We start from the raw sequence: 13557 nt of genomic DNA, 5'->3' as shown, positions 1-13557 counted from the left end.
GCCAACGAGGCCTCCGGATCGCCATCGCCGCCACCTCGACGCCCACGGGGAAATTGATCGTACCTTCGGATGTCCATCATCACAATCGGTCACTCCTGACGACTGGCGGTGTGCCGAGACACGTGAGCAGTGGCTTCTGTCCCGGTCCCGGTCAGGTGGGACCCTCTCACCTCGACTCAGGCGGCCAACACCGCCATGATCCATCGAGCCCAGGTGGACCGTCGATGTCTCGCCCGCCGCTCACCGGACCAGACACCGCTGCAGCGCGGCTGCGTCTCCGGCGCATAAGCCAAGCAACCCATTCTAGTTCTAGAAGGACCCTGGAAAACAGACGCCAGCGATGCATTCCCGAGTTACCTAGGTTTCCAATGATAGACACTGCATGTATTTCTTACACCGACCCTTCTAGCTTCTCAACAATGGTCAATGTGTGTTCTATGAAGACTTGGACGTAGACGTAGACGTAGACTGTGTAAAGTACCCTCCCGCAACGCAGAAAAAGCTTGTCAAACTCCCTTCAGCCTCCACAACCGCGAGATTCCCATCGAATAGCACCCAAGTGCCCCAAAACGCCAACGCCAGTAGACAGGTCTGGAAAGGGGAGAGGGGCTAGCTGGCTGACTGCGAAACATGTGAACCAAGGCCGCGCAGGACGTCTTCTGCTTCACAGCACGCCCTGCGTTCGAGCGTGCCTGTGCCTGTGCGCTGCGAGGTATGTCGTGCAGCGTCCACTTCTCTCGGGCAAAGGACCATTCGCATGGCACCTCGGTTTGCCCTCGTGCGCACCGTAGTTCCATGCATGCCTCCAGAAGCCCCCGTCCCAAACCAGGAATGCTATGCCACCACTCTCGACCGTCCCCACAGCATCACTTGACGTCTTGGGCCTCTTACATGGCCATCTCCGCCTGCAGCTTGCGGAGCTCTGCCTCCTCGTCGTCCTCCTCGACAGCGACGGGCGTCTTGCCTTTGACTGCGCGGCTATGATTAGTCATTGGATCTAGACCGGGCGTGGATGAGGGAGGATCCTTACGTTCTCCGTTTGCCGGAGCGGGCATGCGGTGCACAGCATCCGATACGGGGACCGAGCCGGTGCTGATCATCTGCTCGTCCAACTGCTCCTGCTGCATCTGCTCCAACTCGTCCTCTAAGTCCACGTCGTCGATGGCGTCCGTTTGTCCCGTTGTGATAGCGTTGACAATTTCTTCGCTGAGTGCGTTCTGTTCTCGAAGGTCCTCCCTGCATCCGCTGGTAAGTACGTCGAAACATCTTGATGTGATAAGGTTTGGGGACATACATGGTCTGGTCCACCTTTTCGACCGTGAGCTTGCCGTGAATTCCCTTCATAGCCTGGCCAGCCTTCTCCATAGCGAGCAGCGTCTCGCGGTTGATGTTCGCAGACTCGATAGCGTTGATTTGGGACTCAAGTGTCGTGATTTGGGAAACTGTTTGCTCCAGGCTGTGCTCGTGGCCCTTCTTGCGGCGCAGGGCAGCCTTTGCAGCTATCGGAACATTGCGTTAGCACCCAGGCCTACAAACCATGAAATACCGCTCGGCCCGCTCACCGTTCTTGTTTGTGTTCACGTTCTTCCTTGCGATAGCGTCTTGTTCATCCATCAAGTTTTGCAAATGTTTCTCTCTCTTTTGCAGCATATCGAGCTGGACTCGCAGGCCGAGGATCGCATCTTTGGCATCGTTCTTCTTCTTGGCGCCACCGCCGCCGCCAAACCAGCCCCAGACGCCAGACATGATGATATTCGCTTCGCGGTAGTCGGAAAGAGGGTATCGCAAAGTGTCGCTCGAGAAGATGCGAGTCGGTTTTGAGGATGTGCGCAGGCAGCTACCGCTCGAAGGCAGCCGTGATATCGGGTTGCGTGGCAGCAGGCCGAAGTTTGATGGCGGGGTACCGAAACAGGACGCAAGTGGGCACCAGGCGTCGTCAACGAACCGTGCAGCGGATAAAGGGTATTGGCGGACTCGAGTAATGAGGCTCTAGATGGTGCGACGAAGGACTCGCGGCCAGCAGGTCGAAATATCGCGAGGGCCGATAGGCAGAAGGCTGAGAGATAGAGTCGAGGTACGTAGGCAGGTATGATGCAAGCTCCCGACTGGCTTAGCGATGCCGTTTAGTGGGCGGCGGGCAATGACGGTGCTCGCCCAGCAACCTTGGGCGCCTGATGCCTCCGCGGTTTAGCCGATCAGATGACCCAGTTCCGCCGCGCACGTGAGGCTTTTCCGAGACCGATGTCTTATCGCCTTATCAGAAGAGTCTGCTTACATAATGCAGCATCGGTCCGCCCAGTGAGTCGAGCTTGGTAAGATACTGGCGGAGAGATGCGTTGACTGCGGAAGGCACCTTTCTCTTCCACTCCGTCTAAACGTCTGCTCAATCCTCGCATCGTCATATTTTAACCGCAGTCATCGACGATAACCGGAAATACATGAAGACACTGCGTTTACAATGCTAACATGACACCACGGCCTTAGACTGACAACCGCATCAACCATGTCAAGGGGCCCATTCCCCTCAAAGCTCAGTCTCCTGTCAGACTTGCCTTCCAAACCTCCAGGCGAAAAGGTCCGGTTCTTGGGATGGTAGGGTGCCCAAATTCATAACACAACGACGCTCTTCATAATGCGACGTTTGCTCCTCGTCATCGGGAGTTTACCGGTGCTTTCTCATGTTCTGGCTGCTGACTTGGCTCCAGTGTCACGTCCTATTCAATGGACTCGGCTGTGCTTACATTACACCACGAATCGCCCAAAGGATCCAATGTTAGTGCGTTGGTCGATGTCAACCTCCTTCTCGGCAACCTCAAGTCAGAGCAGACACGTATTGGCGAGTGGGTGAACGTGGTCGGCTATCTCACGCCTACCTCTTTGGGAACACGGGCCAAAGGGACGACCCGCGAGCCGCAGCATGTGGCCGTTCAAGCGCTGATGCTCTGGTCTGCCGGTCCTCTCAATCTTCAGCGGTACGAAGCAACGTTCGAGAAATCATGAATGAGACCCCGGATGGGTCTGCGCCCGATGCTCTGACGAGGCAAAGCGCACCACTTGAGGGGTACGGGTATGCCACCTGACTTCGACACATGTCGACATGGCCCTTCCTACGCCGTGAACAGGCAGACGTGTCACACATACTCTCTGCTCACCACCCTGACCGGCCAGCCTTGCTTCGGTCATTGGCCCCTCCACACAACGCACCATTGCACCTCGATAAGACCCAGTTCTTCCCGATCATTGATGGAGTCATGCTTCACGGGTTGAAGTCGGACACGGGCCGAAATTAGTGTCGGGATTCGCATACCTTCGGGACGTCCCACTGAGCAGCCATCTTCGGATAAAACACGTGCTGCCGTTGGTCCTCAGAACTTATTCGGTTCGACTTCTATGCAACTTGTCTATTTGGGAAATCCAATTCATATGCCTATTGGGTATCTGGACGGGACGAAAAGCTAGCTGGTCGCATTCGCCGACGCGCCGTTTCGCTATGCGCCTCTTGCAACAATTCCGCATAAACATACCTATTAGGAGCAATGGGCAGACGACGCTGGAGTCGTCGGTCGTCACCATTGGCCCCCAAAAATGCCAGATGGCAGGCTGTTTCTGGACCATTCTGGGACACAAAGCCAGGCCTGTCCCAATCAGACAGACTTGGTTATACTGCTTCGTCCACCCGTCGCTCAACCAGTCAAAAACAACGAGAGTCCGGAAGGATCCACCGTCCGCTGCGGCCACCAGGCCACACAAATCAGCTTCCCCTCACCACCAGCAACACCTTCGTCGCATATGGTAGCGCCTTGGATCATCAAATCCCACAAATTTCGTGCCGTTATGCATGAAAGGGCTCACCCGGCCGCCTGCAGCGCCTGTGTCGTCTGTGTGCTTAGATCCAAAGAAAAATCTGGCCCAATCTGAGATCTCGATCACTTCAGTCCGGCTCCGCCGAATCGCTCAACATCATTCACGTCGCCTATCATCGTAACGTCGATGCCGCTCGTGGCTGCGGTGTGCATCGTGTCTCCTTCGTGACGAGTCGTTTGACCCTCTGGATATGACCACCGGCTGGTGCAGCGGTCTCTTGAGAGGCTTGTCGGCCTCCTGAGCCCTAATCGCGGCTTGTCGCTCCCACATTTCTTTGGATTTCCTGCAGATATCGTCGATTTGTTCCTGTGGCAGGCGACGGTAGTCAGTGGCTTACAGTTCTGCGCCAAACAGGGGCAAGCGACGACGAGGCTCACATCTGTCAGGCAGGGGCCTGGGGTAGTGATGAGGAAACCATCCTCTCCCTATTGATGCTGTGAGAGGCGTCTCGGGCATCTTGTCTGAGATGTTCACACCTCGTTTGTGTACGGTCTGACCGTCGCATCCGGACCAAGGTAGTAGGGAAGCTCCTGAGTGATGATCTTTTTGTGGATGTCCAACCTGGGAATCCAGTATCTGTTCATCTCTGACGACGAGGGCATGGCTATGGCGATTGTTCGAGCATGAAGGAGGTGATCTGTCTATCCGGAAACCCGGGGTGTATAAGATGGCGCATGCTGTTCTTGGTTGATGGTGATCAGGAGGACGACGACGGTATTTATCTTCGCCAACTATGCGACCATCAGGGCGTGCCAATCCTCACGCACTGCATTCAAGTGGTGATTACGAGTGTACAAGTCGTATTATTATTGCACCAAGTGCAAGACAAGAAAAGCACTTTCACAGTCTTGCCCTTTTGGGTTCAGCTGTCGGCATCCTCACCGCTTCGAGTTCTCAGTCGTCAGAACCTGCCTCTGCTATGCCTGCATGCAAGGCCTTACGCCACATACCTTCATTGTCTTGACGGTTTCTCATAAGTGGGAACCATCCATCTGGATTGCGTTCCATCTCACAGGTCGGGGGGTGTGAGCATGCAGTAGATAGGCAGAAAAGTGAGGCGGACGGCACCCACCCATGACAAGTCCGCCTCACACCCGCCATTCAAATCCCTCGCCACCACCAACCACGAATCACATATGAACAGACCCCGTCATGTTCGGAATCACCACGAAATTGAATTCGATAATTTCGGCCGTTACCCTAGCCATCGAATCAGACGTCGGGTTCTCTCCATTCGTCACTTCTCGACTATGGATCATTCCGCTGCAAGATCCAATGACGACTCCCGGCTGCAGCTTCTGCAGGTCCGTCATTCTCGTCGTCGCCATCCGCGAACATGCTGATATGGATCTCGTCCTCGTGGCTTCCTGGTTTTTCTCTCAGCTTATGTTTCTATTCAGGGATGGACCTGGTGGGTGGGTTAGGTAAGGCGCCGTTGGTCACTCGCAGCCAAGGGTGCCGATCATGTCGATCGTGGTTTCTGACTTCAAGGCGAACATGCGGGGAGAAGTAACGGCGGCCACTCATTGTTCCAAAGGAGGTTATATATCAAGGATGTCGATTTCTTCAACAATCCGGATGAACCCTGGACCCTTCCCGTCAACACTGTTGGTCCCGGATTCCTGGAACCCAGGGCTGCCGTGATCGGCGCGGACGGCGCCGGATTTGTCGGCTTTCGAAGTGCCGATGGATAGTAATCAGTAACCCGCCACCCCCTTCAAGACCTCGCCCCCTCCTTCTCCCCGCTGGTGGTGTGCTGTTCAACTTCCTTGCTAATGACGATCCACGATATCCGAGACAGCATACCTTTCGGCCGGATTCGATGAAATACGATAGCACACTACGCCCATCATGAATGTGACTCGACCATGAGGCTGCCCTCACTGCACATTCGACACTATGAATCCTTGTTATCACACGAGGCGGCTTCGCTGATGGTACTATACGTGCTCGGGATAATCTGGCGCATCTGGGGGGTATCGAGTCGGTAACCCAGACGGCGTGCGCTCTCCATATATCCTTGATCGTACGATGAAGCGAGCAATCTAAGGGTGCATACACTGGAGCGATGCAACGTTCTGCCGGGGACAGGCTGGCCCCAATTGCGAAGGCAGAACCCCGCACTATTGCTGCTCGGTCACCAGAAGGATTCGTTTTAGCCCGCTCATGGCTCATCACCATCACCTTCGCTTCCAGGATATCTTTGAGGCAGATGACAGCCTCACTACTGTGCCAGGATCAAGGAATTGATTGACCTTGCCAGCAGCCGCACAGCTTAGCTAGGCGGACTCAGCTTCTCCTACCGACATGTCATCAGGTGGAGAGGACCATCTCAGACAACGCCTTGTTCCATTGCCAGGTTGGCATCGACACCAATGCCTCATTTTGACGTTTCTATGCGATCCTTTTGCTGAAGTGCCAAACACGGTTGAAGCGCTCACTTTGACTGGGTGAGGTCAAGATTAGGATGGGGTCTGTGGGCTGCTTGAGCCGCACGAGGGCTTAGCCTGCCAGCCCCTCCTGCTAGTGCGCCTAGTTGGCTCGACCGAAAGAGCATATTGACCAGGGACCTCTTGATGGGGCAGGCGAAGGGGCAGGCGAAGGCGCGCAAGAGTTGTGAGGCAGGGCACCAATCAACGCAGTCACCATCGAGCCGCGGCCGTTGCTGCTATCCGCATTGGAAATCATCAACTCCGGGTTGTTGTCGACCCACCAAGCCTCAAATAACAGACATGGCTTAGGTTTTCATGGCCGACATTGGTCGGCACCTCGTCCTTCGATACTGACCCATCCCACAGTCGCATGCTAGGCATGACAGATGGGCACAGCCTGCTCATGATTTATACTGCATCCCTGGTCTCCTTCCTCTCTGGCCTACCTGTCTGGTCTACCTATCTGGTCTCCCTTCTCTCTGGGTTCCATCCTCTATGTCCAAACTTTCGATAAGGGTCAGTGCGGCGCCGTCGATTAGAGCTGGCTGAGGTTCTTATCGCGAGCCACTCCATTGTCAGCCAATGATGACACGCTATGTAGTCCATAGTATGGCCGATTCTTCCTACACTACAACTCAGACGAGCATGATTGAGTTTGATCATGTGAGCGTTGCAATTCGCTAAAAGTTCTGCCGCGTTGCTCAAATGAATGGGAAATTGAGTTAGATTACCCGTCGGCCATCCAGCGACGCAAAGCAGCAATCAGGCTAAATCTCATCATATGATAACCATACTTTCAGAACCCCACGTTCCTTCTTCAAGAAGCCCGGAAGTTGGAATTGTGGTCCGTTGAGTGATACCAAGCTTCTCCTGTCTCTTTTCGGGGAGTTGAGGCTGCCTTTTCTGAGACTTGGCTTCCACGTCGGTGCGCGTTGGTAGCCAAGCCCGGTTGTTATGGCTCGAAGAGGTCGGTTTCGGGCTCTGCCCGTCCTGATGGGCATCAACTCAAGTGAATTTCGAGAATGCGTTGCAAACCTTGCGTCCAAAGAGGGAATACCCCCAGCCCATTTAGAGTCAAGCTAGCCTTGGCTGCGCAACCTCCCCAAGCCGGTGTTTTGTTTTCTTCCAAATGAAGTCACACCCACGATTTCAACATCTGACACTTGTTGAAGAAGCCGTATGAGAGAACGAAACGCACGAAAGCATGAGTATTTAATCTTGTTCTTTCCTAACACTCATCCGCCGCAGCTGAGATTTCGATTTGAACACTTTCAGCTCTTAGTTGTCGAGTTCTCTGGTCCCTGGATCAGAGATACCGTCTCGCCATGCATCCCATATCCATCTTGGTAACGCTCCTAGTTGCCTGTGCTTCCGCAACGGCGCAAGACCAACGTTTAACCCCTCTTCCCACCCCAACAGCTATCAGGTACTCAACTCAGACTACAACTATCACTCCTACCCCGAAGCTAGCCTTGGCACCGACCTCCCTCGTCACGGTCACAATCACAAGCTGGACGACAACCGTCGTGACAGTCACGGATATCGACACTGTCATCGAGACCGTGACGCAATGGGTCCCGCCGCCGACACCCACGTCCACGGTTCGTTTGACAACGTCAACAAGCTCCGGGACATCGCGGTCGACGACGCAGGCTCCGGTGCCTGAGCCGACGCAGACAAAGTATGGACAGTGTGGCGGGTCGGGATATACCGGCGCGACGAAGTGCGCGGCTGGGTCGAGCTGTTCTGCGGTCTCACCGCCTTGGTATTATCAGTGTTTATAGTTGGAGAGGACATGTGCAGAGTCAGTTGAGAATCTGATGCGGACGTTCAAAATGCCTACATATATACTTCTCGTTTCAATGCCTCTGTGGCGTTTGCCGTTTCCTGGCTTTTTGATTGAGGGGTACGCATATCTTGTCTGTCCGCCCGTTTCACAGCCCTCTAGCTTCCCAAGCCTTTCCCCGAAGTCTGCCTGTTGGACATCGATTCTCCAAAGAACGCCTAATGCAACGGTTCATCCCCCCACCTTGTCTCTTGACGAATAGAATCCGACTTGAGCTTCATAATTGCTTTCTATCGAACCAACCAAGGCACAGATGCATGCAATGTTCAGGGGCCCCGCGAAGCCACCCACCCAGCCCGCATCCGCCCAGCCATGCAATTGCGTATCAGATAGAGCGCTAGCATCAAGGCGTCCGCTACCCAGTTCGCATCAATTCCACAGCCAGGCCTTCTGAGGGCGCATCCCAGCTAACGAAGCTTCCCAAGAACATCATGCCAGCCCGCTCGTTAGGGATCATGAGACAATGGACCCGGCGTCCGCCTTCGGGTTCGCCGTCAACGTTTTGACGGTCGTCGATTTCTGCTTCAAAGTTCTGTCTGCAGCATCTGAGATCCGTACCATGGGGACGACTGTCACGGCAGCTGATCGTCTATCGATCGTCACGGACCTCGAATCTTGCTGTCGAAAACTTAGAGACGACAGCTCCGTCGCCCACGATGATTCGGCACTATGTGGCCTGGCATGCGAGGCAAGGCTCATTGCCGCTGACATCGAGCGCAGCTTACTTCAACGTAAGGTCGGGCATACTCCACTTGGCAGCATGCGCGACGCTTTCCTTCAGATATGGGGAGAGAGAAGGATGAGAGACAAAATGTCGCGTCTGGAGACGATTCGCAACGAGTTGCAGTTTCGCATCATTGTTTCCATGAGGGATGGTATTCAATACTCCAGTCTAAAGAACAGCATTGCGCTTGAGCGACTTCAGAACCAAACGCACAATTTACCGTCAATGTTAGAAGAACGCATGGATAATATAGATCGAAATGCCGAGCTCTATCACGCCGAAATCATCGAGTCCCTTGCAATCGGCCAACGTATGCAAGAGGACAACAACAGCTCAAATCGCCAGGGCTCCGTCACTGAACAGATGCTAAGCGCCTTGTGGGTTTCTAGCCTCAGCGACAGGCACGATGACATTGAAAACGCACATGAGAATACTTTTGATTGGATCCTTCCCAACCAAACATTTTTGGGCCAACAATCATGCGATTTTTCGGAATGGATAGAGTCCAACAATGGACTCTACCTGCTCAGCGGAAGAGCTGGCACCGGCAAAAGCACTTTGATGAAATACATCGCAACACATCCGCAGATAACAGAAGCATTCCAGAGGTGGGCTGGCTGTCATGAGCTCATCATGGCGACATACTGGTTCTGGGACCGACAAGGCAATGGCCTTCAAAACTCTCTTCGAGGCCTGCTTCAGGGTTTGCTGTTCGAGATCATAAAGAGGATACCCGCATACGGATCACATCTCTTCCCAGACCATCATTTGGTTGCTCGATCGGGTTGGCAGAGGGACTTTCCCACGCTGCATGAACTCAAGAGAGCCTTCAAGAGACTTGCTTCAGCTCAACCCTCGCCTGCATACGTCGCTATTCTTATCGATGGGCTCGACGAATGCGAAGGAGAATTTCAAGACCGGGTCAAAGTTGTTGAGCTTCTTGCACAAGTCGCCGTTTCCACCCATATTAAAGTTGTGGTGTCGAGTAGGCCTGATACAGCCTTCGAGGTCACGCTCCAAGGTTGTAACAGACTCCAACTGCACCATCTGACCCAGCAAGACATACAAACATACGTAACCGACACATTGTCCAGTCATGCCAGGGTACCGTATCTAAAATCCCAACACCGCGGCCAAGAAGCTTTCTACGACCTAATTCAAGCCATCGTATCGAAGTCCGAGGGTGTCTTCTTGTGGCTGCGACTCGTTGTCCAGTCTCTGATGGAACATCTCAACGACTGCAATACTATTCAAGACCTCCACCAGGTGGTGGGCGTATTTCCCGAAGGCCTTCAGACTCTCTATTTCGGCATGATGCGACGGATCCGTACAGATCACCGACCTCGAGGCTATCAGCTGTTGCAGCTTGCGAGGATAAACATTGCTCTTTCGGAAACACTAACGCCATGGTACTATGCCACTGCGGACAAGACGCTTCCAGAACCACCGTCACACTGTCTGACTGCGATTTGTATTTCCTTGGCACATGGCGATACCTCGACGGTTTTATCTCAGGAGATAGCAAGTCCTGATCCGGAAACTCTGAAAGACACGAAGGAGAAAGTTGATAACCGACTCAGAAGCTGGTGTGCCGGTCTTCTGGAAACTAGAGGCCCGTCCAACTCTTCCTCGGACCGTTCGAAGGACCTAGAAGTTCACTTTCTGCACCATTCCGTCGCCGAATTTTTGGACCGACCCGAAGTTCACTTGGAGATCATGAGCACCGTTCAAGAGACACACTTTGAAACCGACAAGTTGCTAGTCATGGGCTTTCTTGCGAGGCTCAAAACATGCACGGAGGTGTGGCGCAATTGGAACATAGGGTGCCCGTCTTTAGAGTGGAACTACATTGAAATCATTCTTCGATTAGCCCGGCACGCGAATGACTGGGCATTCTCGACTACCTGCGATATACTAGACGAGCTTGATCGAATCATGACGTTCGTAAAAACCAATTACTGGACAGTGCCTGGCCACTGGTCAGAAGCCATGAGACGGCGCTTCGATATGGACCACTGGACGAACTATTTCCCTTGGAACAATCAATGGGCTGGGCGAGGGAAAATCACATATTACGGCGACAACGTTGTGGACTATTATGCTTGTCATCCCACCTTTGTTTCATTCGCCATGTCTTTCGGGCTTGCAGAGTACGCCATCTCCAAGTTACGCACCGTGGTCCAGGCTTCTATGATTCGGATGGAAGGACAGCCCTTATTAAGTTCAGCTTGCAGACCACCCCCGGCCCTGGTAAGAATGCCTGGTGCTATACGCCCAGAAATCGTCAGTCACGTTCTTCAACTAGGCGCAGACCCCAACCGGGCATACGCCTCCATCACTCATGCCGGAGCCTCGACGACACCATGGAAAGAGATGCTGACAACTCTCCACGACCTCCGCATCGTATGCATCAAAGGAGCTCAACAATTAGCCGACATCGTGACCTCCATGGTCATTAGCGGTGCAGACCCCAACGCTGAAGTCTCCTTCGAAGAGCGGAGTGCACGAGGTTCCGCCAGTCATTTCATTAAGCGCAAGCCTTTACAGCTCATACAGTACGCTTTCATTGACAAGTTGGAGACTACTCAAACAGCACTCTACGAAGGTCTTGTGTACCATGATGATCTCTTGAAGGAGTTCAGGCCGTGTACCCGAAGCCGATGGGGAACATACGTTGGGAACTTTGTTCCATTCGAAAGTCTCAGGCCGGACTGGACCATATCTGAGTGTCCCTGGATCAACCATTTTGGCCCGTTACAAATTGCGGATTCAGACGCTACAAGGCTAGGACCGACCGAATTAGATGGAATCAAGTATATGGGACGCAAGCTGATGGACTTACTCAGGAGTAAAGGCGCGGTGGCAGATGTTCCTGAGGTGACAGCGCAGCAGAGGAGGCGCCATCTTGCTTATTACAGACCGTGGCTCGCCCGAAGGTTTGGGCGCGGGTCTAGATAATGGGGGATGAATTCATCAATTACAACTTTTTTGCTGATGTCTGCTTCTTATGGCACTCGGCGAATATATGTAGCCCCAATCGCCACAAACGTGGCATTCGTGCCTAGCTCACAAGGTAGGCAGTATAAAATTCCCACGATCGGCGGCTAATGCGAACCTGTATGAGTTTTTTTTTTTTTTTTTTTTTTTTTTTGTTTTTTTTTTAAAAGTCTTGACTTTTGAGGCCCCGGCTGCGTTTTTCTTTTCTTTTTTTTTGGTCTATAGTCCACCAGATCTCAAGTTTCTGCCCACAACAACCAACCCGTCCGCTAACAAACCCTCACAAACGACGTCCTCTTATCAAATATGGCTACCACTTTCCACTCGTTTCGGAACCTACCAGCTGAGATTAGGCTCACAATTTGGGAAATGGCAATCGCACCCATGAGCTCCGCGCCCTGCGCTTGTGTTGTTCGCGTCGTCTCCCTCAACAAGCACGAGAACCCGGAGTCAACCAGTAAGAATGATGCGGCCGGTCCGTCGGAAGACCATCGAACTGGATACCTGTCTCTCGACACTTCAGAATTCTTCGACTTTGGATTATGGACTGCGAGCACCGAGTCGAGACAAGTCATTTCCAAACACGTCCTAAAGCACGCTTCCAGAGAAGAGCTCGGAAGACATGCCAAGCTCGGTCGGATGATGCATATAAACGGAGAGGAAGTCGTCTTCGACGTGTTCAACCAAGTCATTACCTGCTTCCGAGTATCAGAAGATGAACACCTCGACGTCGACGAAGCGCTAGAGGTTATAACATACACCTTGAAAGGAACCAGAATACAACCTACGCAGTTTATTGCGTTCGAATGCGACGAATCGTGGGAGTTTCATAGTGCACTGGGAGACGATCCTCAGGTCTTAGAAAAGATGATGAAGATGCCAGGGCCTCGAGGGGCGTGCCTCAGGATTGCCGACAAAATCATTAGGGAGAAGCTACAAAGCCACATTTATCTTCTCATCGGCAACAAAGATGCTTGTGCCGAGCCTCTCAACGAGTGGCAACTTGAGTCTCTCGGCCCCTATGGATATGTCAGTTACTACGGCGACGGTTACGGTTTCACGTCCGGGACGAAATTTGAAGATTTCCTCGATCACGTTCACGACGATCAGATTTCAATGTGGAACATCGCTTCATCGTTCATTGACCTGTTGGACAGCAAAGGAAAGGACCACTGGGACCCCACAGGTGCATATAAGAAGAAGCTTCTAGAAGTGTATCTGAACCCATGGGATTCTGAAGCAATCCGCGCTAATCCTGGAGATTACTGGGCCTGCGAGCTTGCGGTTTCGCCAAGGAAACTTGTGAGCGAGTACATCTGCGAACGGATTCAGACACCGAACCTAGGGTAATTGGAGAGTTATGCTATCCGGGCGGGTAGTAACCATCGATAACAACAGGAACGATGGATAATAGGGACGACGGGGAAGACGGGGACGACGGGGAAGACGGGGACGACGGGGAAGACGGGGACGACGGGGAAGACGGGGACGACGGGGAAGACGGGGACGACGGGGATAACAGGGATAACGGGGACGATAGGGATAATAAGAACGAAAAAGGCGATAAGATTAATAGATTGTTAGTATATAAATAACTATTAGACCTTATATAACAGTTATCCGCCCGGTTAGCTAGAAGTATCCGCCCGGATAGCAAGACTCAATTGGAACGACGATGAGCATGTCGGGCAACG

General features: G+C 53.0%; 4 protein-coding genes across 4 annotated transcripts; 2 read left to right on the top strand and 2 right to left on the bottom strand.

Annotated features, from left to right (window-relative positions):
- Positions 1–887: 887 nt before the first annotated feature.
- Positions 888–1746, bottom strand: SNF7 (Vacuolar-sorting protein SNF7; the record flags this gene model as incomplete). The annotated part of the gene is made up of 4 exons (XM_037328595.1): positions 888–970; positions 1031–1236; positions 1295–1499; positions 1563–1746. The coding sequence occupies 4 exons, from the start codon at positions 1744–1746 to the stop codon at positions 888–890; spliced, it is 678 nt and encodes a 225-aa protein (XP_037172720.1).
- A 757-nt stretch (positions 1747–2503) lies between these two features.
- CGCA056_v013350 (uncharacterized protein) lies at positions 2504–3000 on the top strand (the record flags this gene model as incomplete). The annotated part of the gene is made up of 2 exons (XM_037328594.1): positions 2504–2592; positions 2706–3000. The coding sequence occupies 2 exons, from the start codon at positions 2504–2506 to the stop codon at positions 2998–3000; spliced, it is 384 nt and encodes a 127-aa protein (XP_037172721.1).
- A 960-nt stretch (positions 3001–3960) lies between these two features.
- On the bottom strand, positions 3961–4466 carry CGCA056_v013349 (uncharacterized protein; the record flags this gene model as incomplete). The annotated part of the gene is made up of 3 exons (XM_037328593.1): positions 3961–4170; positions 4242–4289; positions 4341–4466. 3 exons carry the CDS (start codon positions 4464–4466, stop codon positions 3961–3963), a joined length of 384 nt encoding a protein of 127 aa, XP_037173289.1.
- Positions 4467–12169: 7703 nt separating this feature from the next.
- CGCA056_v013348 (uncharacterized protein) lies at positions 12170–13213 on the top strand (the record flags this gene model as incomplete). Its single annotated transcript, XM_037328592.1, has 1 exon — positions 12170–13213. The coding sequence occupies one exon, from the start codon at positions 12170–12172 to the stop codon at positions 13211–13213; it is 1044 nt and encodes a 347-aa protein (XP_037173288.1).
- Positions 13214–13557: the final 344 nt, after the last annotated feature.

Source organism: Colletotrichum aenigma (genome assembly GCF_013390185.1).
Source record: "Colletotrichum aenigma strain Cg56 chromosome Unknown KSG_Cg56_contig09, whole genome shotgun sequence".
Lineage (NCBI taxonomy): Eukaryota > Fungi > Ascomycota > Sordariomycetes > Glomerellales > Glomerellaceae > Colletotrichum > Colletotrichum aenigma.
Note: the sequence above shows the minus strand (reverse complement) of the source record. Positions and strands in the feature narration are given on the sequence as shown.